The 23,942-nt window shown below is 40.3% G+C and overlaps 1 protein-coding gene across 1 annotated transcript in view; it reads left to right on the top strand.

Annotated features, from left to right (window-relative positions):
- MCCC2 (methylcrotonyl-CoA carboxylase subunit 2) overlaps positions 1 to 23,594 on the top strand; it is a 75,553-nt gene extending 51,959 nt beyond the window's left edge. Inside the window, 7 exon segments of the mRNA XM_006169503.3 lie at positions 1,134 to 1,206; positions 5,926 to 6,002; positions 8,728 to 8,794; positions 12,570 to 12,726; positions 14,229 to 14,343; positions 17,710 to 17,795; positions 22,452 to 23,594. Coding sequence (XP_006169565.1) covers positions 1,134 to 1,206; positions 5,926 to 6,002; positions 8,728 to 8,794; positions 12,570 to 12,726; positions 14,229 to 14,343; positions 17,710 to 17,795; positions 22,452 to 22,569 — 693 coding nt within the window. The 3' untranslated portion in view covers positions 22,570 to 23,594.
- Positions 23,595 to 23,942: the final 348 nt, after the last annotated feature.

The following is a 23,942-nucleotide window of genomic DNA, read 5'->3' as shown; positions in this document are numbered from 1 at the left end:
AAGCCACTGGGTCCGAGATGCGAACCGCGGTCGACTACGCGGGAGTTCAGCGACATAGCCATTATGCTAACTGCTGGTTCCCCCTGGCATGAATTTTAAACCACTGGGTCTGGACTCGAACCGTGGTGGACAACATGAGAGTCTAGCGATATAACCATTATGCCATCTCTTTGCCCCCCCCCAGTTTAACTTTTAATTAATCACAGGCACAGACAAAAATGGGAGTTCCAATCTGATGTGCTTAAAAATGAGTTAACAGGACCAGCAGTTAGCGTAATGGCTATGTTGCTGGACTCCCACATAGTCGACTGCGGTTTGAGTACTGGACCCAGTGGCTTAAACTCACGCTGGGCGCGTGTGCTTGCATGCTCAAGATCCTGAGAGGAACATGGAGGAGAAGGGATTGCAGCGTGGCCATCCCCCCTGAGGGGGGATCTCTCGTTTTCTGGTCTCTCTCTGTCTGTCGGGTGAGCACCGCGCCCTATAGCAAAAACCTCTCAAAAACAAAACAAAACAAAACAAAACAAAAAACAGGTGAAGAAACTAAGGCCTAAAGGATAACCAGATAACCAGACTCTGTGGAGCTGAAAGTCAGAGCTGGTTCTTCCTCTCAGCATTATTTTCTTAGATCCTTTTACTACCTATTTGTCATATCTTCACAGCTTGCTCCCATCCTTCTAGATGTGAAAACTGGTGCTCAGAAAAGTTAAATGACTTATGCAGAACACACAGATCATATGTGATTGTTAGGTCAGCACCTCTGTCTTCTGACTTTAATCCCTGTCTATACTCTGCTTTCTGATCAAATCCCTGGACACTGATCCGCTGATGTTTTTGAACAGTCCCTAAGACTAAGTCTAGCAAGTAGCCGGTGGAGTCTCTTCTGCTCCTCTTATATGCAACCTGGCACTGTTGCTTTCACAATGAAGTGTAAGATCAGAGCTCACAAAAACTTCAGGGTATTAACCATGCGTGTCAAGTACAATTCTCTGAGAAGACTTTGTGCGTAGGGTGACATTTTTGTGAAAGTGACAACTTCACTGTGAATTGTTTTCCTTATAAATAACTTTAGTGCAGAAATTGTTTTGTAATATAATTTCTCAGGGACCTTTTTTTTTTTTTCCCCTTCTCAGGTCATTGCTAGAATTGTAGATGGGAGCAGATTCAATGAGTTCAAAGCCTTATATGGAGACACATTAGTTACAGGTAATAAAGGCAATGAATTGAAAATATTAACATGTTCTGCAGCTTTGAAAATAAGTGAACTCCTCTCTTAAGGTTTTGAAACACTTGGCATGAACTTTGTTATTTTAAACACTACAAATGCATGAGTCACTTTTGAAAAGGAGCTGTTTTATAAAGGTCATTTGTAGCTGAATGGTTGCAGAGATACAGAAAGTTTAAAATAATGACAGCTAGATGTAGCAGTGTCGTCCTTTATCTCTGACTTTGTGACAGGTGTATAAAAAGGTTCTTACCATAGTAAAATGAGCAGAACATATTTGTAGTTTTTTTAAGCATGCTTTTCTTTATTCATGATAGAGCACATGTGTGTGCACATGAGAGGGAGAGGGAGAGGGGGGAGCACCCTCTGCAGGATCTGTTCACTCCACGACTCCCTTCCTCCAGCACTGCAGCCCATTGGATCCGGGGCGTGCATGTGCTGGTGTCTCGGGTGGACTGGGCTAGGGATTCAAGCTGTCGCCATATGGGATCCGCTTCTCTTGCTGGTGTCATAGAGTCAGTCCCCATTTGTAGTTCTTCTTTTTCTAGATAACTAAAATTATTTTGTAAATTTCAGCACTGTCTCCTTTGTCCTATTTTTAAATTTAGATTTTTTTTGCCATGGGGCACGTGTACTTGCCAGAGAGAGACAGAGAGGGAAAGTGAGAAATCACCCCCTGGGGGGATGGCCATGCTGTGCAGTCCCATTTCCTCCAATCTCTTCTTGGGATTTTGGACATGCACGCAAACGTAGTCGGCATAATGCTGAAGTTGCCGAGACCAGGACTCAAACCGTGATCGGCCATGTGGGAATCCAGTGCCTTAACTACCACACTATTTGCTGGACCCTTCCTTTGTTCTTTCATCTCTAATTCAACTAGGAAGTTTTAGGTGATATTTAGTTTCTCAGAAAGATACAGAGTGAGTTAAACCTTCTTATAGCCTCTGTGTAGATCTTAAGCTGATTTGTGTAAATTCTAGAGTGATCATACAGGATAGAATATGCTACATCAGGAAAAACAAGTGTGTTTGTAAAAGTTAATTCCTTCCTTCTTCTAAGGCATTAAACTGGTAGGCTTTTTTTTTTTTTTTTTAAGAGAGAGAATTTTTTTGCTCTAGGGCGTATGTGCTCACCAGAGAGACAGAAAGTAAGAAATCACCCCCCAGGCGAGATGGCCATGCTACAATCTCTTCTCTCTCCTCTCAGGATTTTGGGCACACACACACACACACACACACACACACACATACAGATACATACACACACATGCACGCGGGCACACGAGTCTGACATGAGTTTAAGGATTGGGTTCAGGACTCAAACCATGCTTGACTATATGGGAATTCAGCAGTGTAACCATTACACCATCTGCTGGTCCCAAACTGGTAGGCCTTTGAAGAAAAGTATTTGAAGTAGGTGCTAAGTCCATAAGTCTACCTTGGACAAATGGTAGAACAATTTTGTGAATTTTACCTGGTCCTAAAATACTTAAAAATAAACTGCTTAATCTGAAGGTAACACATCAGAGCAAGAACAAAACGAGCTGAAAATCCCAAGGGCAGCTACGTGTTGAGGCATCAGGATAAGTCCCAGCACTTTCTCCTGGTTTGATTTGTGAGCAAGAGAGGGTTCACACTGGAATTTATGTTTTCGTATTTAGGTGTTTAAGTGATCAAGAGCTTTTGTTTGATCTATAGACAGGATTTGTCACCTGATAGTCCAGGATGTAACCCTTACTGTGTAGGAGTTCAAAACAAGTCAGAGCTGCTTCTGCTTTCTCTAAAGATGAGAGCTGTCCTTGTCATCTGCTTTTTTGTATTTGGCCTTTACTTGTTAAAAGGCTTGTGATACTTTTGTCCTCTGGAATACCAGGGAGACATCCAGTATATTCCATCTCTTCTTCTTCTTTTTTAAAAGTATGCCAGAGGGCTCATAGGCATGATAGAGACAGACAGAGAGAGGGAAACAGACAGGGACAGAGAAGGGGAGAGGAAGCAGCCCCTGCCCCATGTGCAATGGTCATGCTACATTCCCTTTCTCTTCATTTCTCTTTCCTTTGGAATTTTGGGCATGCATGCACATAAACCTGGTGTGTTTTTCAAGCCACCAGGTCCAAGATTTGAACCACATAGTTGGCCATGTGGGATCCAGCTGACTTAGCCACCAAGCCATGGGCTGGCCAACCTCCATCTCTTCTTGACTGTGCTGGAAATCCAAATAAGACTAAAGGGAGTGGAGAGAAGTGAGAAAGAGAAGAAGGGAACAAGAGGGGCAGAAAGGAATGAAAGGATGGGGAGTAGATGAGAGGAGTCAGGAATAAGAATGAGGAGATAAGGAGACGAACAGATATTCTTTGTTTTTTCTTTTTTTAAGTATTATCCGTTTAATTTTACTTATCATTATTGTTATTATTATTAATTTGACTAAAGAGAGAGAGAGAATGAGAAAGCAAGCTGCAAGGTCCAGAACTTAAACTGCAGTTGGCCATGTGAGAGTCCAGTGCCTTAACCACCATGGCACCTGCCAACCCTGAACAGATTTTCTGAGCTTCTGTTTCTGGATATTTTATGAGTTTCCTCCTGCCCCAGCACTTGCGATATGTAGGCTGTGGTAGTTGTTCGGACATTTTGCCTCCCTGTTCAGACCTTAGGTTTGGATCAGGCAGTTGGTGAAGGCCCTCCCTCTATGGGTGTCCATGGTGTGTCAGGGCACAGGCCCTCCTCAGCCAGCCCTGTGCCTGGAGATCTCCAAGCAGGGTTAAGTGTTGATGGGTTTCTCTGTAGGTCAGAGAGTAGTCTGTACAGGGGGAGCATCATACTAGGAAGTCCTGTTCTAGAGTCCTGTCTCTTCATGGGGTAGGACAGGGCTGAGTAGATTGCTGGACCTTTTTGAAAGTTCACCCCTCTCTGATTGCTTCTGCAAATGGAGGTGCCATTTAGGATGTGCAGGCTGGGACAAAGATAAATCTAGGTAGCTATTAAATTAGTGCTTTTTTTTTTTCAACTTAAATAAATGTTACAATTTAAAAAAAAAAAAAGAAATAGGGCCAGCCAGGTGGCATGGAGGTTAAGGCAGCTGGATCATGCATGGCCAATTGAGCAGTTTGAGTCTCAGACCTGGAGGCTTGACAGACAAACTGGGCATATGTGTATGCATGCCCAAAATCCTGAGAGGAGGATAGAGGACAGGAGACTGGACTGTGGCATGGCCACCCCTGACCCCCTAGTGGAGAACTTTCTCACTTTCCCTCTCTCCCTTCTGTCTCTCTTTGATGACTATATGAGCCCTGTAACAAATTGAAAAAAAAAAAGAAAAACCAAAATAAATAATTCAAACAAGGCCACCATAAAAAGCAAAAACAAATATTTAAAAACTCAGCAGAATGGCTTATCAATATGTTGACATTCTCTTATCCGTTAGTTTCTCTTCAGGGCTTTTTGCTGCCTGCCTTGCGTCAGGCCCTGCAGCCTGTGCTGGAGCCTGGAGAGAACATGTCTAGCTGCAAGGACTTCTGTAGCTTCCTTTCTTTGACCTGCCTTATCTCTCGGACCTTAAGTATCTTTCACCTGCTTATAGTGAGAAGTAGATCACTCTTGGAAGGGTTTCTCTAGTCAGTTTCTTCAGGTTCGCAAAAATAATTAGTGTTCTCTGAAACCACCAAAAATATTTGCCTTAGAACACAACAATGGTCTTTGTCTTTTCTTCTCCTTGCTTCTCCATTGTGTTCATGTGTATGGAGGATGGGCATTTAGCAATGGAGGGTGGCGATGGAAGTCATAGTGAGACAAGAATGATGCTTGCCAGGAAGAAAAAGGAAAGGAGCAGACACGAGAACAGGAAAGTGGAGTGACTCATTCTTCTAAGCCTAACAGGGTTTCTTACTTTACTCCTGGTTACTCCAGACTTGAATAATCTTATCTCTTTGTCTCTCTCTTTCTCTCTCTCTCTCTCTTTTTAACTGGCCTTTGCTGAGTTTTATCCTTTTTATTTTAAGAGTCCATTACCACAGGCATTTTCAGGCAAGCTAGCTGATCACTCAGAACATTGACCTTTAAATGGCTCCATGCCTTTGGCTGGTTACATTTCAGAGTATTCGTCATATCTGGTACATATTCAACACTCAGACATAGTTAAATAGATGAATTTAACTGTACCAACCAGTCAGAGAAATGAAAGAAAGAAAGGAAAGAAAGAAAGAGAGAAGGAAGAAGGCAAAGAAGGAAGGAAGGGAGGAAGGAAGGAAGGAAGGAAGGAAGGAAGGAAGGAAGGAAGGAGATGGCTACCCTACCTGTGTAAAGAGGGCAGTAATAGAATATGACCCTCAGGGATAGAAACTACATTTCTCTGAATTGACTCTTTTGTAGATTTGATCTTAGAATGATGTAAATATTGTCAACATAATAATATTATATTGAAAATTCTTAAAAATAAATGAAATAAAACAAGTGAGCAACAGTAATACAACAATAATAAAAGGACAAATGAGTAACTTTTCATGTAACATGACCCTTTCATGAAGCAAAAAAACTGGACTCCAGTGTTTTGGTAATGAAAAAATTATGATATGAGCTGTTTATACCGCAGACAAAATCTCTTCACATTTTAAACTTTGATCTGAAATGAAAAATTGTGTAAATATGCCTCTTTGTTTGAATTAAAAGCCCCATGAAAAGCATGAATCTTTTGAATTTTCTTTTGAGGATTTGCTCGAATATTTGGATACCCAGTAGGTATCATTGGAAACAATGGAGTTCTCTTTTCTGAATCTGCAAAAAAGGCAAGTATTATTCAAGATGCTTCAAGAGTTTCTGTTTTAATTTAACATAATTAACTTTGAAGGTCAAGTGATTGATTAATTTATCACATAAAACCTTTAAAATGTTTAGCCAGATCTGTAGCAAACAGCACTGTGTGCGTGCATGTGTGTGTGAGCATTTGTTTGTGTGTTAGTGTTAGAAACATTTTTGTGGTGGTTTAGGTTAGCATGATGTGAGAACTATCTGGGACACTATTTAAAACAAATCTGATACAGGGCCAGCCTGGCAGTGTGGTGGTGAAGGCAGCTTGATTTTGCATGACTGACTGAGCAGTTTGAGTCCTGGACCCAGCTGCTTGAAATACATGCTGGGGCATATGTGTATGTGTGTGCCCAAAACCCTGAGAGGAGAGGAGAGGAGAAAGGATATGTGGTCATCCCCCCAGGGGGTGCTTAGTCACTTCCTCTTCTCTGTCTCTTTCCAGCTAGCGCATGTGCTCCATGGCAAATTAAAAACAAACAAAAACCAAAAACAAAACAAACAAAACAGAAAACACCAATGTAGTTGTTTTAGAACATTTCTTATAAGATACTTGAATTATAATTGTTATGGAGGACATGGACGTACTCTAAGAAGATAGAATACTTGTCCTCAAAGTGTTTCGTTCTGTAGTACTTCATGTGTTAGAGGGATTCAAAGATCCCATTCAGATGATTCTGAGACATGATTTGTATATTCTCTTCTATCGAGTCATTAGTTAGACTTTATTCTGTTTTTTCTTTGGTAAATGGATAATAGTGGGGCTTTGTTATCAGAGAGAGAGAGAGAGAGAGAGTTCTTGAGTATCTTTCAGCTTTGTGTTTGATTCATACATCATTGTCTCAGATTTACCTCAACTTGGATAAGTGTAATTTGCATACTTTTTTTTGGCCAGAGGGTACTTGCACTTGCTGAAGAGAGAAAAGTGAGAAAGCATCCCCCCATGGGGAATGGTCACACCACAATCCCTTTTCTACCTCTCCCTCCTTTTGGGCATACATACACCTGCGCCTAGCATGTTTCTCAATCCTCCGGATCCAGGACTCAAGCCATGCAGTCAGCCATGTGAAATACAGCTGCCTTAACCATCAAACCGTAGTCTGGGTACATACACTTTTTTAATAAAATGTTTTCTTAGGAAAAAAAATTTAGTCTTATTTTTTCTTCTTCAAATAAGATTAAGTGTATCTTATCGATGTAAATAATATAGCTAGTTAGGTTCTTCATGTCCTAATTGAGGGAGAATTTGTTTTTGGTGAAATATTTTACCACTAAAATCAGTTTCTGTGTGTAATCTACTATTCATTATTATTCTTTCAGCTAGATGATAAAACAAGAAAGTAAAAATTAAAGTAAAAATCACCTATTTTCATATCAGAAATAACCATTAATAAATAACATTTTGCTATAGGTCCTTATTTTTTTAAAAGCAAAATCGATACTGCTATTTATAGAGAGATTTTGTTAGTTTTCATTTAATATAGATAGTATAAAGTGAATGTTTCCCCAATATTAAGTATTTCTGAAATAATGGCTTTTAGTGAATATATAGTATATGTACATACTTCAGTATAGGAAATGTCAGACTGAGGCCAAACTCCACCTAGCTTTATTTCTTGGCACAAGGAAACCCAGGATAGGTGATGTTTGGCTTTGGCCTGACATTTCGTTTGTTGAAATAAGCCCCAAAGGTTTATGTGATTTCCTTGTTCTCGTAATCATAGTCATATTGAAGTTGAGCAATTACTTTGCAATTTCATCCCTGCCAGGGCATTTGCAGCAGAGGTGGAGGGTTTCTTTACTCTGTAAATAGAGTAGAACGTAGAGGAAATGACTTTTAAGAGTTTTCTTACATAATTGTTAGAAGATAGGAAAGGAGTAGTTATATTTTTGTGTCATTAAACAGTTGCCTTGCGTTTAGGTTAGAAGGTTTCTAGCCCTCATCTAGTCTAAAATCCCATATATTTGGGGCATGTTGGTAAGAAAGATAGATTTTGATGCATGAAAAACTTTTAGACAGTCATCAAAATGTAAATGTCAGACGAGCCAATGGAATAGTGGTTGGGTGACTAGATCCCACATGGCTGACTGCATTGTTTGAGTCCTGAACTCACACCTTGGGAAACATACTGGACGTGTGAGTGTGTGTGTACGTGCATGTGCCCAAAATCCCAAGAGGAGATTGAAGGAGAAGGGATTGTGGCATGGCCATTCCCCTGGGAGATGCATTTTCACTTTCTCCTCTTTCTGTCTCTGGTGGAAGTATAGTAAATTTAAAATAAAAAAAAATTAATGTGAATGTCATCCTTGATATCCCAAAAAGGTTTATATTCTGTCTTTTCTAATGCAGAGAACTAGAGAATTATCTTACAGTAAAGTTTATCAATTCTCACTGACAGCAGTTTTCTCTTTCCTATTATGTAAATTTCACTTGCTGTTTGCAATGTCAGTGCTGGACTTCATCCCCAACCCAGCAGCTGCTTTACAGCCACCTGCCAGTTGTTCTAGGTGATCATGCAAAACAAGTGCAGCTCAAACCACAGCCGCATTGGTCCCCTTGGTTGGGGATAGCACCACACTATTATGGTCTGACTCCCCAAACAAAGGGTCATCTTTCTGGTCTTTGGCTCAAGTGGTGTTTGTAGGATGCATCATGATTATAGAGCTGTTAATTCCTTCTTGAAAGATGTTTTTATTTACTTTTAGGGTACTCACTTCATCCAGTTATGCTGCCAAAGAAATATTCCTCTGCTGTTCCTTCAAAACATTACTGGTAAGAAAAGAGCTACTCGGGTAGTTTGCATTTAATGTAGAGCTGCACTGTCCAGTGTGGTCAGGCATGGGTCAGCACAGATACCATGGTGGAAAGTGCTATTGGAGGGCGTGGTGGCGTCTGCACTATGGAAAGTGCTATTGGACATGCTCTTTCTAGAGCCTCTTTAAGGATTAATGCTCATCTTTTTTTTTTTTTTTTTTTTTAGAGCCTTTTTAAGGATTAAGTCTCATTTTTTTTTTTTTTTTTTTTTTGAAAGGTTTTCGCTATAGGGCGCGTGCGCTCGCCAGACAGACACAGAGAGACATAGAGACAGAAAGCGAGAAATCCCCCCCAGGGGGCATGGTCACGCTGCAATCCCTTCTCCTCCATTCTCTTCTCGGGATCTTGGGCATGCACGCACACGCACCCAGCGTGAGTTCTAAGCCACCGGGTCCGGGACACGAACTGCAGTTGACTACGTGGGAGTCCAGCGACATAGCCATTACGCTAACTGCTGGTTCCCAGAATTAACGCTCATCCTCATGAATGTTAACTGTTTTGAGAAGATGATCCATATTCCCTGAGTGAAGCAACTGCTGAGTTATGTATGTCACAAACATTCAAATGGCCTGTGTTTACTCCTGCACATGCGCATGCACATCCCCTGAAAGCAGCAGGTGTTCTCTGTCTGGTTGCTACCAGAGGCCTATTGTCTTTTCCCCAGTCCTTTGTTCGCCCGAAGGGATTTCAGACACATTCCATGGTCTTTCCTGTTTTATAATCTTTTTAAAATTAAATTTATTGCTCCTATCTGACTAGGATAGGAGGTTATATACATGTGAGAGAGAGAAGGACACCCTCAAAGTCCCATGGAGTATAGTTACACCATGATCCTTTCTCCTCCATTTTTCTATCCCATCAGGATTTTGGTCATACACTCCTGTTCCCAGCATGTTCTTTCAAACCACCAGGTCTGGGACTTTCACTGAAGTTGACCATGAGGGATCCAGGTCCCTATGCGCTGTGCTTAACAACTGTGCTGTGGGGCTGGCCCACCCTTTTCTTCATCTTTTATGCAACAGTTCATTGTACTTGAAGCAATGTCTTTTTAAAAGGTACACACACATCCTAAACCCAGTCTGGGGATTTGAGTTTTGACTCTAATGAATGATATGACCAAAGTGAATTATGACACCTTTCTGGACTTCATGTCTCATAGACTATTTCCAAGACCTTTTGTGGTTCTAGAGTTCTCTTTCCTCCAATTCTGTGATTCTCTTATATTGTTTTTGTTTGCTGCCCAGTGAGTGCTTGATGTGTAGGAGGCACTCAGATGTTGGTGAGCTGAAAATTTCTACCCAGTTGGCTAAGTCACATGGTTACCTCAGGGCCAAAGGAAAGAGAGGCTTTTAATTAGTTGGGGTCAGGCAAGCCTTTGTGAGCAAGAGGAGTTGGGCTCTTGAGAGTCAGCAGGGCTTTACGTAGTAATGATGCTAAAACATCCTCCTCCTGTGCTGTGCTTAGGTGTAAGATCAGATGAGCTTTGAGAGGAGTGCTGTCTGGATGGCAGCCTGAGAGGGCCTTGTGTGGCAACCCATGTAGAAGGGTGGCTAGAAAGGATTCTGAACCCTAATTAGTCAAGGATCTTGCTTTTAATAATGACTTAGGGATTATCACTCACCAGAAAAGTAAGCATTTGTGCTTAGGAAGGTCCCTACCTTTTTGTCTTGTTTTGGCTTTGTTAAGGGGCAGAATGCAGAGGCTGATAGGTAGTGATGTGCTTAAGGTGGCTGGATCCTGCATGACAACTGTGTGATTTGTGTCCTGGACCTGGCGGCTTGAAAAACATGCCAGGGTGTGTGCGTGCGTGCGTGCGTGTGTGTGTCTGTGTGTGTGTGTGTGTCTGTGTGTGTGAGAGCATATCCAAAATCCCAAGAAGTGAATGGAGGAAAAGGGATTGCAGCATGGCTATCCCTGCTGGGAGTGTTGTCTCACTTTTCCTTTCTCTCTATCTCGGTTGCTCCATCTCTCTCTGGTGAGTGCACATGCCCTATAGCAAATTAAAAATGAAAAAAGGCTGAACTGAATTTTATGATGTTTAATTTTGAAGAACTGTGAGATAGCTACTTGGAAATGTAAGAAGAGACTTCAAAAAGTTCATGGTGGGCAGCCCATTGACCTGATGGCTAGAGTGGCTGACACTGTGCTTCAAATTCTGGACCAGACAGCCTAAGAAACATGCCAGGCAGGTGTGTGTACATGGCCAAAATCCCAAAAGGAGAGAGAAATGGAGAATGAATTGTGGCTATAACTGTGTCCCATGGGAGTTGCTTTCTCAGCGGGACTCCCCAGTCTCTCTGTCTCTCTCCAGTGAGCACATATACCCTCTGGCAAATTTTTAAAAAATCACAGAAAAGTAAAATTAACATAAATTTATTTTGATGCAAAGAATTCTGAAAATCTATGCACAATTTTTTCATACTATACATTTTAAATGAACTTTTCCAAGACCTCGCATATAGTACTCAGTTGATTAAATCTTGATGACTGAAGGAGTATTCTAGCTGGAGGTTAAAATGTAGGCATCATTGCATATGGGGATGGTATTTAATGCTGTGGAATACATAAGAACACTCCAGGGAGAAGAGAAAAAGCTCAGGGACAGTCTTTGAGTAACCCTAACTTCTTCCATAGAGTAAAGGAATAGACGGAGCATGATTATGCAGTTTTCTTACAGTAGAAAGAAGGATTTGAGAAGCCAAGAGAGATGGCCTCAGTCTTTTTTTGAAATACTGGATCATCTATAGAGACTAGAAGATCCAAGGGTTACAGGTGAGAGCTTGAAGAGAGCTGATATTTGAGATGGCTATGGTAGGGATATTACAGGGAGTCAAGATGAGGTAGATAAAGGAGGTTCTGAGCTCTTCTGAGAGTCTTGCAAAGAAGGATTGTGGGAGGAAGCAGATAGTACCCAGCAAAGGCAAGGACTGTCTGTCATTTGTGTGGTAACCACAGCAAGGAAGATGCCCTGTAAGAGCTAGTAGGGTTGATTTGGATGACCCAGTACTGGAGATTTTCAGAGCAGGAATAGTGATGGTCAGTTAGGTAAGTGAAGCTACAACATACAGGTCAGGAAGACCTTCACTGGAGGCCCATTTGGAGAAGGAGACAAATGAAGCTTGATGTGGTAGTTATAGGTGAAGAGGGAGGAGTTGAAGGCACAGAGAAACTGCAGAGCAATTTCAGCAGAGCTGGGACTTGGAGAAATAGAAACATCCTGTAATTATAATGAAAAATAATATTTTTAACCTCACTATTGAGTCACTGACAGGCACTCTTAGCATCTCTGTGAAACATTAATTTTTATTTCATCAAAATTTTAAAGCACTTCAGAAAGAACAGTCTATATTTTAAAACCAGGTCAGTGAATGCTGAGGGCCTTGACTTGCCACTGTATTTTTTCTTTAGCTGGCCATGTCATGTTCTTTCATCATAAACAGACTCCTTTAAGATAATTTCTTGAAGGTAGGTTGCATCCTTATATTGTTTGGAGATCTCTGTGTGTGTAGGGATGAACTATTCTAAGAGGATTGAAAGTTATTAAGGAAAATTTTATTTTACTTTTTAAAGCAAACTCTTTTGGGCAGTATATTTCTCACATGAATATTTCCTTAGGGTCAGGGACTTGTAGCAATATCAGGTTAAGACAGCTGTCCTTGCAATGCTATGGTAGAATTGACTCCTACACATTAAGCCCATCATGTGGAGCCTCTACTTCTGTTCTTTATCTCAGGGTTTATGGTTGGGAGAGAATATGAGACTGAAGGAATTGCCAAGGATGGTGCCAAGATGGTGACTGCTGTGTCCTGTGCCCAAGTTCCCAAGATAACTGTCATCATTGGAGGATCGTATGGGGCTGGAAATTATGGGATGTGTGGCAGAGCATATAGGTAGGTATCATGATTTTCTCTGAAAGAAACCTGTTCCAAGTTTAAATAGTTTATTTCAGATTTATTTGAATTATACAGTGACATTCATACATCTGAATTCATCACACCATAATTTGTATTATCTAAAGGGGTAAAATTGAATTTAATGCCAAAGGTACTATTTGGAAAAAAATCTAGAGTGAAAATCAGGAAGCATTCGAAGTGGCTGATAATGAAAATAATATACATTTAAATTTTTAATGTTTAATTTTTTTTGCTTGAGGGCACATGTACTCCACAAAGAGAGACAGAAAGAGAGGAAAAAGTATGCCCATGGAGGATGATCATACCAAAATCCTTTCTCCGCCATCTCCTTTCAGGATTTGGGGTATGCATGCACATGGGCCTGGCATATTTCTCGCCACTGGGTCAAGGATTCAAACCATGCAGTTGATCATGTGGGATCCCCCCACCTTAACCACCAGGTCATGGAACTGGCCAGAAAATACTGCACTTTAAGACTTGCATGACACAACTAGTCTTACTTAGAGAAAGGTTTATAGCCTTAAATGCCTGTAATGGAAAGAAAGCTGAAAATCCATGAGTTGAGCATCCAGCTCAGAAAGTTCAAGAACAGGAGAATATTAAACCCAAGAAATATAAAAAAGACATAATTAAAAGCAGGCATAAAATAGAACAATCAGTTAAGCTCAAAGCTGGTTTGTTTGAAAAGATTAACAGACTTGTTAATCTCCTGGTAAAACTAAAAAACGAGAGAAGGCACATGTAACCAGTATGTGGGGTCTTCCAAAAGTTCATGGAAAAATGTGCATTAAGACAAAACTATGCATGGATTTCAAAGTTATTTTTGCACCAAAATAAAGTCTTACTATAATTCAATTTTTTTCATGAAATTTTTGAAGTCCCCTCATATCAGGAATGGAAAACAGGACATGACCATTAGAAAACAAGAGACTATCATGAATATTTTTATATCCAGAAGTACCAGGAGAGTTTAAAAATTAGATCCATGAGGTTGGTGTGGGGAGGTTTCTAGGCATTCCCCAGGTGATTATAATATATAGCTACACTCAAGAACCACTAATTTAAATGGCAAACATAGGGACTAGCAGTTGGTGTAATGGCTATGTCGCTGGACTCCCATGTAGTTGCCACAGTTCGAGTCCTAGACCCGGTGGTTTAAGCTCACACTGGGCGTGTGTGTATGTATGTGTCCAAGATCCCAAGAAGAGAATGAGGAGAAGGGATTGCGGCGTGGCCATCCTCCCTGGGGGGGGGGGGGGGATGTTTGCCTTTTTGTTCCCTATTTTTTTTTCTCGCTTTTAGTCTCTCTGTTTCTCTCTGTCTTTCTGGCAAGCGCATGCGCCCTATAGCAAAAATCCCTCCAATAAATAGATAGATAGATAGATAGATAGATAGATAGATAGATAGATAGCAAACATGGCCTGTGAAAAATCTTTGTTGTACATTGTTTTAATTCGATCACTTTTTTTTCCTCCCAGCCCAAGATTTCTCTACATGTGGCCAAATGCTCGTATCTCAGTGATGGGAGGAGAGCAGGCAGCCAGTGTGTTAGCCACAGTAGCAAAGGACCAGAAAGCACGAGAAGGAAAACAGGTAAGTACCATTCCTTCACCCCTGGGCTTGACTTTCCCCAGTCAGTACCCTGGAACCAAGAGCAGAGTGCCCTTGTGTTTGTGGGTAGGATTCTAACATGCACTGCTCAGATTTATTTCAGTAATTACTTACTTACTCACTCATTTTCTGTCTCTTTTTTCAAAAGATATTTCTTGGCCAGCAAGTGGTGTGGTGGTTAGGAGCTAGATTCCAAATGGCTGACTTTGCAATTCATCCCAAACTCAGTGGCTTAAAAAAACACACTGGGGGCCAGCAGGTGACATGGTGGTTAAGGTGGCTGGATTCCTACATGGCTGACTGCAGCTAGAATCCTGGACCCATTGGCTTGAAAATCCTGCTGGGTGCATGTGTGTGTATGCCCAAAGTCCTAAGAGGAGAATGAGGAGAGTGGTGTGGCCATCCATGCTGGGGGGTGATTTCTTACTTTCTCTGTCTCTCTCTCTCTCTCCTCTTTGGTGAGTGCATGCATCCTATGGCAACAAACTAAAAACAATTAAAAAGTGCACTAGGCATATATGTGTGTGTACCCAAAATCCCCAGAGGAGAAAGAAGGAGAAGGAATTGCAGCATATCTATCCCCCCAGGGGATGATTTCTCACTTTCTCTCCCTCTCTGTTTCTCTGATGAGAGCACATGGCCTTTGGTAAAAATCGGGGGGCAGGGAGGGAGCCATTTCCTTTGGGGTAACTTCTTTGTGGTCATTTTCAATTTTTTCAGAATTTTTAAGAAAACAATTTAGAAACTACCTGTGAATGCCTGAGGCATAAAAATATTTTATTCGTCACTTTTAGTTTGATTTATTTAAAAAAAATTTTAGAACTATTTATTTGATATTATTTTTCTCTTCGTCTTCAGTTTGACCAGAGAGAGACACACAGATAGAGAGAGAGAGAGGAACAGGAGAGTGACAAAGCAAGTTGTCAGGTCCAAGTGGCCTGTGGGGGTCCAGTGCTGGCCATGTGGGAGTCCAGTGCTTTAACCATCACACCACCTGCCAGCCTCTAGTTAGTGAGATTTAAATAAATCTGATTTACTTTGATTTTATGACCAAAAGCAGTAGAATTTTGTTTTTTCTATTCTACTTTTAGATTGTTATTAAGGAGACCTTGAGTGGGTGGGCTCTGTCATCTAATCAGAATTGCAGAACATTAGTATACTGTAAAAGTATAAATGAAGAGAAATGGAAAGGCAGCAGAGGCTTGATGAAAGGCAAATCACAAGTGACTGCTTAACTGGATTCTTTTGTTTCTGTCCCAGAGATTATTCTGAAATTTTACATTAATTTTCATTAATTATAACTTGAAACATTTTGTGTAAGCACCAAGCCTTACACTGATTGGTGTATGTCCCTCCGGTTGCTTTGGTGCACTGTTGTCTCCTCACAGGAAGGTGTTCAGGGGTCATTATGCACCCACCTACCCTACACCTCTGCCTCCTTGCATCCACCTGTCCCTTACACTTCTAATTGTCTTTTCTCAGGAGCAGAACTCTGCACACTTAAATTGAGGTTTCAGAATCACATTAGTACCAACTAATATCATAGCAAAGGGTAGCTTTGCTTCTCTGTGTGTGTCCAGGTGGGGGTGTGGTGCTGGGGGTGTTGGTAGTGGAGGTGGAGGAGGCAGGCTATGAGATTCTATTTGATACTGGCCCAGCCTGTTGGTGCAGTCAGTAACAAACTCAACTGCAGTAATGGAAACCACACAGCTGACCATGGGTTCAAGGTTGACCTGAAAACACTCCAGGCATGCATGTGGGTGCCCAGGATCCTGATGAGGCAGAGGGCTGGGGATTTCTATATGATAACAATTAAACAGTTGTTCTTTGATCAATTTGATATATTTTAATTTATCCATTTTATTTATCTATTTAATTCCAAGTATGTGTTCACTCTCCAGAGAGGGAGGGAAGGAGGGAAAGAGAAAGAGAGAGAGAGAGCCCCTCAATGGCACATCGTCACTCTGCAATCCTTTTTCCTCCATTCCATCAGGGTTGGGGGCATACATGTACATATGTCTGGCCTGTTTTATGAATCTGAGGTCAGGATTCAAACTGCACTTGGCCACATGGAATCCAGCTTCCAAATGCACAGCACTTTACCACTGCATACAAAGCCAGCCCTATCCACTTTTAAATATTAAGGGAAAGTTCAGTGTGTTAATGGTTCTTCTCTAAATTCCTGACTAATAAAATGATATGGAACTATTAAAGTATTTACGTAAAAGAAAGAAGGATTTATTTAAAAAAATCATTCGTTTTTGATGTGGAATCTTTTTAATGTTAAATATTTTTAGGGTTTCAAAATAAGTTCTCCTGAAGATTCTTACATCCAAGTTCATTATCATTTAACCCTGTTGTTGGTTCAAAAGCCATTCAATATTTAATTAGATAAATAGTTAAATAAAGTTAATTATTTTTTAAAAAAGGGGCCAGCAGGTGATATGGTGGTTAAGGGTGCTGGACTCCACATGGCCAACTGCGGTTCAAGTCCCGGACCTGGTGGCTTGCTTTCTTGCTTTCTCTTTCTCTCTCTCGCTTTCTCTCTCTCTCACTCTGTCCCTCCCTGGTCAAAATTTTAAAAATAATAATTGTCAAATGAAATAATTATTTAAAAAATTTAATTAGAGAAAAATATCTTCTAGCTACCTATAAAGTTGACTGAAAGATGGGTCACTTTCCCTGTTTAAGCTTTAAAATATTTTATTTTGAATGAAAATCTTGTACTTTTCCACTTCCTAAACCAGAGGTTGCTCAATGTCATGTAGCCCTTTCGTTAAATGTAGAATTCACATGCATTATTGCACCCTGTTAGAGTACAATGATACACAGTCCCCCCCGCCTTTTTAAAAAGAATTATTTACTTAATTTTATTAATTACTACTGTTTTTAAATTTTGGCCAGAAAGAGACACAAAAGGAGAGAGAGGGAAAGTGAGAAAGTAAGCCACCAGGTTTGGGACTCAAACAGTTATCAGCCATGTGGGAGTCCAGCACCTCAACCACCATGCTACTGCAGTTCTCTTGTTTTTAACCTTACAGTAAATGTCCTTAGCGTGTTGTCTCTGATAAGGGAGATGTCATGGTGTGCTACTGAGTCATTGGAAAAGTCGTGACATGTTTCTCTATGCAAAAATGTATCATGACTTTTCCAGTGACCCAATAATGTGATACGCATGTCTCAGGCAAGATCAAAAGTGTTAAAGTACTACTTGTAACCTATACCTCACTGTGCAAATGTTGGTTGTAACATTACTATTTGTGAAATCTGGTATCTCTTTTTCTTAATTATCTAAACAGGATCAGTTGTTCCCTGAAGCTGACTCACTCATGGTCCCTTTTCTTTTAGTTCTCCAGTGCTGATGAAGCAGCTTTAAGAGAGCCCATCATTAAGAGGTTTGAAGAGGAAGGAAACCCTTACTATTCCAGTGCAAGGTGGGAGCCAGAAAACAACCAACTCCCTCCTGGGTGTTGGTTGGGAGCAACTTCATAGAGATCTGGGCAGTCAGAATGGTCCAGCCTTTATAGGAATCAAAAACAGTGTTTGGACACGCTTAATTTTGTATTGTTGTCTCTTTATGTTTATATTTATTTATATATTTAAAAATTTTTTTCATTTAACTTTATTATTGTTATTGTTTTAATTTGACCAGAGAGAGACAGAAAGAGAGGAAAAGTGAGAAAGTAAGCTGTCAGTTCCGGGACTCAAACTGCATGTTGGACATGTGGGACAGTGACCTTAACCACCACACCACCTGCTGTCCCCAATGTTTATTTATTTTGATAAAGTAAATAAGTGCATGCACTAATGAGAGACCAAGAAGCAGAGAGAGAGGGAGAAAGCACCCCCCAATGGTGTGTGGTCATGCTGCAATCCCATCTTCTCCATTTTATTGTCCTCTCAGGATGCTGGGGATGCATATACATGTACCTGGCACATTTTTCAAGCTACCTGAGCTGGGATTCAAACTGTGGTCAGCCATGTGAGATCTGGCTTCCTTAACCACTAGAGCATGGGGCTTGCCCTTGTCTCCATGTAATGGGACTGCCATTGCTGAAATGCTACCACTGTTTTAGGCTTCTCTGTGATGCAGGTCCACAACTAGTGGTCTAATTCTGACACCTGTCCTCCCTCCTCTAATCCCATTCCTGGTTGAGGGATCTGGGGACTGTAAGGATGCTGTGCTAAGAGCTGGGAGTAGAATTATAATCTCAGTTGTGTCACTTTCAGGTATTAGTTTTTAAAATTTTTAATTGCCAGAGGGTACGTGCAACAGAGCCAGAAAGAGAGAGAGAGTATCCCCAGTGGGATGTGGTCATGCCACAATCCACTTTCCTCCATTTGTGTCAGGCTTTTGGGCATGCATGCGCATGCACCCAGTGTGTTTTTCCATATGCCGGAGCCAGGATTCCAACCATGGTCAGCCGTATGTTATCAGGCTCCCTATAACATAGCTCTTAACTCTATGCAGTAGGACCAGCCCAGGGGTTATTTTTGCTTACAACATGGACTCTTACCATACTGTCTTTGATTTTTATTTTTTACCCCATTTTAAGCATGAGATTGGTTGAGCACTTATTGGCACTTGTTAACAAGTAAGCATGTACACTCAGCAGGTGATTAGTCACAGCCAGGGTTCTCCGTGTCACTGCCAAGTAATTACCTCACACACCATTGCAGCTGTGGGCTCTGTTTGTTTCTTAAGCCACTTACTGAGGTCATCAATTATCACAGCCTGTCCCAGCTAGACACTTGCTGGCATTTGCTTTCAAACCTATTTTCAACAACTTTAATGTGCTGCATTCTCTAGACTAACCTAAGAGAAAAGAAAAAAGAAAGTAACTCTTGGGTTGTCAGAAAGTCACAACGTATTTTTCTATGCAAAAATGTGTCATGACTTTTTTGACAACCTGTTATTTGTGTCTTTTATTTATTTATTTCTTTTTTTTTTTTTTAAGGGGTTTTGTGTGTGCACTTGCCAGAGAGTGAGAGAGAGAGAGACAGAGAGATAGAAAGCGAGAAATCACCCCCCAGGGGGATGGCCATGCCACATTCCCTTCTCCGCCATTCTCCTCTCGGGATCTTAGGCACGCACGCACACGTGCCTGCCGTGAGTTTAAGTACCGGGTCCAGGATGCGAACCATGGTTGACTACATGGGAGTCCAGCGACATAGCCATTATGCTAACTGCTGGTCCCTATTTGTGTCTTTTAAAGTTAGGTTATACTGCGATTTATGCCATTTACTGGTGAAGGCAAACTGGAGAGGAGGGAGAAAAAAAAATCAAAAGTTAGAATCTATTTCAGTCATTTGAAGACATCCTTTGGCACTACTTAGATTGCTCTAAGTACTGGTGTACAGACTAAACATGCTGGTTTTAAAGAGCACAATTAGTGTGAAAGTTCAAATAATGCTGCTGGGATTTTAAAAAAGTAATTATTTTATTTAACTTTATTGATTTAATTTGACCATAGTGGGACAGAGAGAGGAAAAGCGAGAAAGCAAGCTGCCAGGTCCAAGACTTGAACCATGGTTGGCCATGTGGGAGTCCAGTGCCCTTAACCACCATGCCACCTGCTGGGCCCCACTATTACTGGGATTGTTTTTAAAGCCTATTTCTCTCTTTGCTAAATACATCTATTAACAAAATTTACAGGTATATTTTGTTATGCAGGCTCATCAATTCATTTAATTATTTAGCGTCTTTGATTTGAGAAATAAACATGCTTCTCTTTTTTTTTTATTAGAGAGAGATTTTTTGTTATAGGGTGTGTGCACTCTCCAGAGAGACACAGAGACAGAAAGCAAGAAATAACCCCCCCGGAGGAGGGGATGGCCATGCTGCAGTCCCTTCTCCTCCATTTACCTCTCAGGGCACACACGCACATGCTCCTGGCGTGAGTTATAAGCTGCCAGGTCTTGGACTTGAGCTGTGGTCAACTATGTGGGAGTCCATCAACGTAACCATTAAGCCATCCACTGATCTCGAGCATGATCCTCATTTTACCAGCATGCAAACATATGAATAGGTAGTAGAAGCAAGGAAACAAAAGAAAAACATGTAAAGTTTAAGATAAAATATATATTATTATTACTTATGGTGTTTTTCACATAAGATTTTGACTGAAATACACAGATACAGTTGAAATATTAAACTTGGACAAATTACATATTTTGTTTGATCCATTAACTGGTTTTTCAGCCCTGGCTAGGAGAAGTCATTTTTTGAGAAAGATTGCATCCCTTGTTATTCTTATACTAACATTATTATTTTTTAATAGATCACATTCAAGGCAGGAGGCAAATGGCTCAAATAGACTTATCTTAGTAAACTATAAAAGGCAGTACGGTTTCTGTTAATTCGTAGATGCTTCACTTTGGTTAAAACAGTTGTGACAGGGAGACAGTACCTTTCAAAGATCCTTTTTAAGGATTTCTTTTTTTCAAGTTTCTTTATGGTGTCTTCCTTAGGCTTAGTAAATCTCAGTTTAATAATAAAATTCTTTAGCCTGCTTAGGCTTGAACATGGTTAGATCTGTCTTTTCAGAGAGCTCTGTTATTGGCTACTGGACCCTCCAGTGTTTAACCAACATGTCACATGCTGGCCCCTGCTCAGTAGTTTTATATTATAATCCAATTTTTATTTATTTATTTTTTATTTATACATTCAATCACTGTTCATCATTTAGATTATAAAGAGACTTTACCGGAACCAGCAGATAGCGTAATGGCTACGTTGCTCGACTCCCTTGTAGTTGACTGCGGTTCGACTCCCGGATCCAGTGGCTTAAACTCATTGCCAGGCGTGTGTGCGTGTGTGCCCAAGATCCCAAGAGGAGAATGAAGGAGAAGGGATTGCAATGTGGCCATTCCCCCCCCCGGGGGGCGGGGTGATTACCTGCTTTCTGTCTCTCTATCTCTCTCTTTCTTTCTGGCAAGCGCCCTATAGCAAAAACCTCTCCAAAAAAAAAAAAAAAAAAAAAAGAGAGACTTTACCCAGCATGATATACTCTTGAATCCAGCCCAGTTGAGAATACTATACACATCCTCATCAGTAGATAATAAACCATATCTGCTTCCCACAAATGTCTTACTTCTTATGATTCAAGTTTTACCAGCCATCTGATTAGAACCTCTTACTTGGAGCAATCTTTTTAATGACCATTATCAACCAGCCCTTTCGAGTTTACTGGGTTACTTTGCTATAGGCTTCAGAAGGAAGTGTGATCAATTCACCTGGTTATAGATGACAGTAATGCCATTATTTTTATTGCCTGTTGATACTTTAGGGTCCCTTATGAATATTTTATGAACAAAGATTTGATCATGTCTGTCAGTGTAAGAATGGTTTAATAATTGATGCTATGTCCAGGTTCTGAAGGCAGTTTGTTTAAATTGCTACCTACTAGCAACCTTTAAAAAGTAATATTTCTCATTTATTTTTCTTTATCAATTTGAGGTTGTCAGTGAAAAGCAAACTAAAATTTCTACTTTAAAGTTTCTTCTGAAAGCAGTTTAAAGTTATTGATTATGTTTCCTACTGTGGCAAAAAATTAACAGGTACACTTGAAGATATATACTTTATTGATAAAATATATCGAAACATATTTAATAATTTTCATAGTTTCTTAAGAGTGTAGGGGGTGTTTGGGAGGAATACATCTTTTCCAGTAAAAACTCTGGTTTATGATTATTACCTGGGTTTATGTGCCTTTCCATATTAATGACAGAAATATACAAACTTGATTTGTACATTTACATAGGCAAGAAAAGAACAGGCAAGTTCTTCTTGAAATAAAAATATTTTTAAACCAGGGATTACATTGAGATTTCTTATAGTAAGTAGTTCCTGAAGTCTCAAGCTTAATTTGACATTCTGTGGTGTCCTGGGACAGTAATATGCTGTTTTTCTTTCCTCTTTTGCCCACTCTCTTGAACATACTTTGTCTCATGAGATTATAGTGCATAGTGCTAATAATCAGTAGATTCATACATTACCGAAGAAAAACCTCCTGGTCAGTTTTTGGGCATGGAGTTTACAAATGGTGGTTTGGTGGAAAATTCCTAACTCATTTTCATTCTTTTGCCAGGCTGTGGGATGATGGGATTATTGATCCGGCAGACACCAGACTGGTCCTGGGTCTCAGTATCAGTGCAGCCCTCAACGCTCCAATCCCGAAGACTGACTTAGGCATCTTGAGGATGTAACTGGAATGTAAAACGTTTCCTGTTGGACATGTACCAAAAATCAACACATATAGTAGCTTTAAATGGTTATACTTTCTGAACATGTGACTGTTACAGGACTTTTTTTTTTTTTTCCAGCTGTACTTTTCTACTGTAAAAAAAAAGTCAGTGGGGATCTTTAATTGATGAACATCAATTCTTTTAAAATTTTTCTTAGAGAAATTTCCCTATGACTCAGTTTTAACACCTGTAAAACAAAGAGAATAATTTATAGTTAAGCTTTCTAACCCACAAACAGTACAGGAAGTTCTATAATCTGTAAATTCCATTGATTATTGAGATTGAGTGACCGTTCTTCACCCAATTCTCTCCTGTGTGCCAACCATACATATCTGACATAAGCACATCCATACTGATTGTCCTAGAGGAACCTCAGATACACACACCAAGTCCCATTGATTTTGGCTCCTATCTCCTCAATACTCCCATATTTTTATCTTTTTACTACCATAGACCTGCATCTAGGCTAATCTGATTATACTCTTCTTTTACTTGAAATCCTGCAGGGGTTCTTGTAGGATTGCCAACCCTCTAACACTCTCCATGATCGTAATCATCACATCCTTAATCTCATTGCCTTGACTTCTTTTCACAGAATGGCTCTGATCTTTCTAGACTTCTTCCAGTTCTTTGAACCTGCCAAGACCTCCTTACCTTCAGGGTTATAGGATTCCCTCTTTCTGAACTGTTCTCCCTTCTGCTTCAACACCTATCTTTCGACTTAAGCATTTGACCTCACCTACCATCCTATAACACACTCCTTCCTGAGGGATATCTCTGTGACTTCCCTGGACTGGACTAGCCTCCTTGCTGTATCTTTTGTAAAACATCATCTACTTCCTGTATCACAAATTCATTATTTTACTTCAGACATTTCTTTAATAGAATGTAAGCTACATGAGAGCAAGGACCTGCTTACTGATCCTGTATCTCCAATGCTTATTACTTAGTAGGTGCTCAAATATTTGTTGATTGAATGAAAAAAATAATCCATATTGTAATTTGTGCCTTCAGGCCAGGTCACACAGTTTTTAGATTGAGTGGTTGATTAAATGACCCAATACAACTCTCAAATGTTTTTCTAATAAAATTAGTATTCTAAACATTTGTGTTCGATGTTTAATTTAAGTTGCATTTGTGTATTGTGAAGTTAGTTTAGTTTTTTCGGGTGTACAGGTAGAAGATCACAACTGTGAGGTAGGTTGCATTTTAGAAGGAACACCTGAAGTATTTTAAAGTAATAAATTATAGGAGCCAGCCTGTAGCCTAGTGCTTAAGGGAGCTGGATTCCACATAACCATGATTCACATCCCAGCCTCAGCAGCTTGAAAACC

This window comes from Tupaia chinensis, unplaced genomic scaffold, assembly GCF_000334495.1.
Source record: "Tupaia chinensis unplaced genomic scaffold, TupChi_1.0 Scaffold147123_1, whole genome shotgun sequence".
NCBI classification, from domain to species: domain Eukaryota; kingdom Metazoa; phylum Chordata; class Mammalia; order Scandentia; family Tupaiidae; genus Tupaia; species Tupaia belangeri.
The sequence above is the reverse complement of the archived record's forward strand: the minus strand, read 5'-3'. Positions and strand labels throughout refer to the sequence as shown.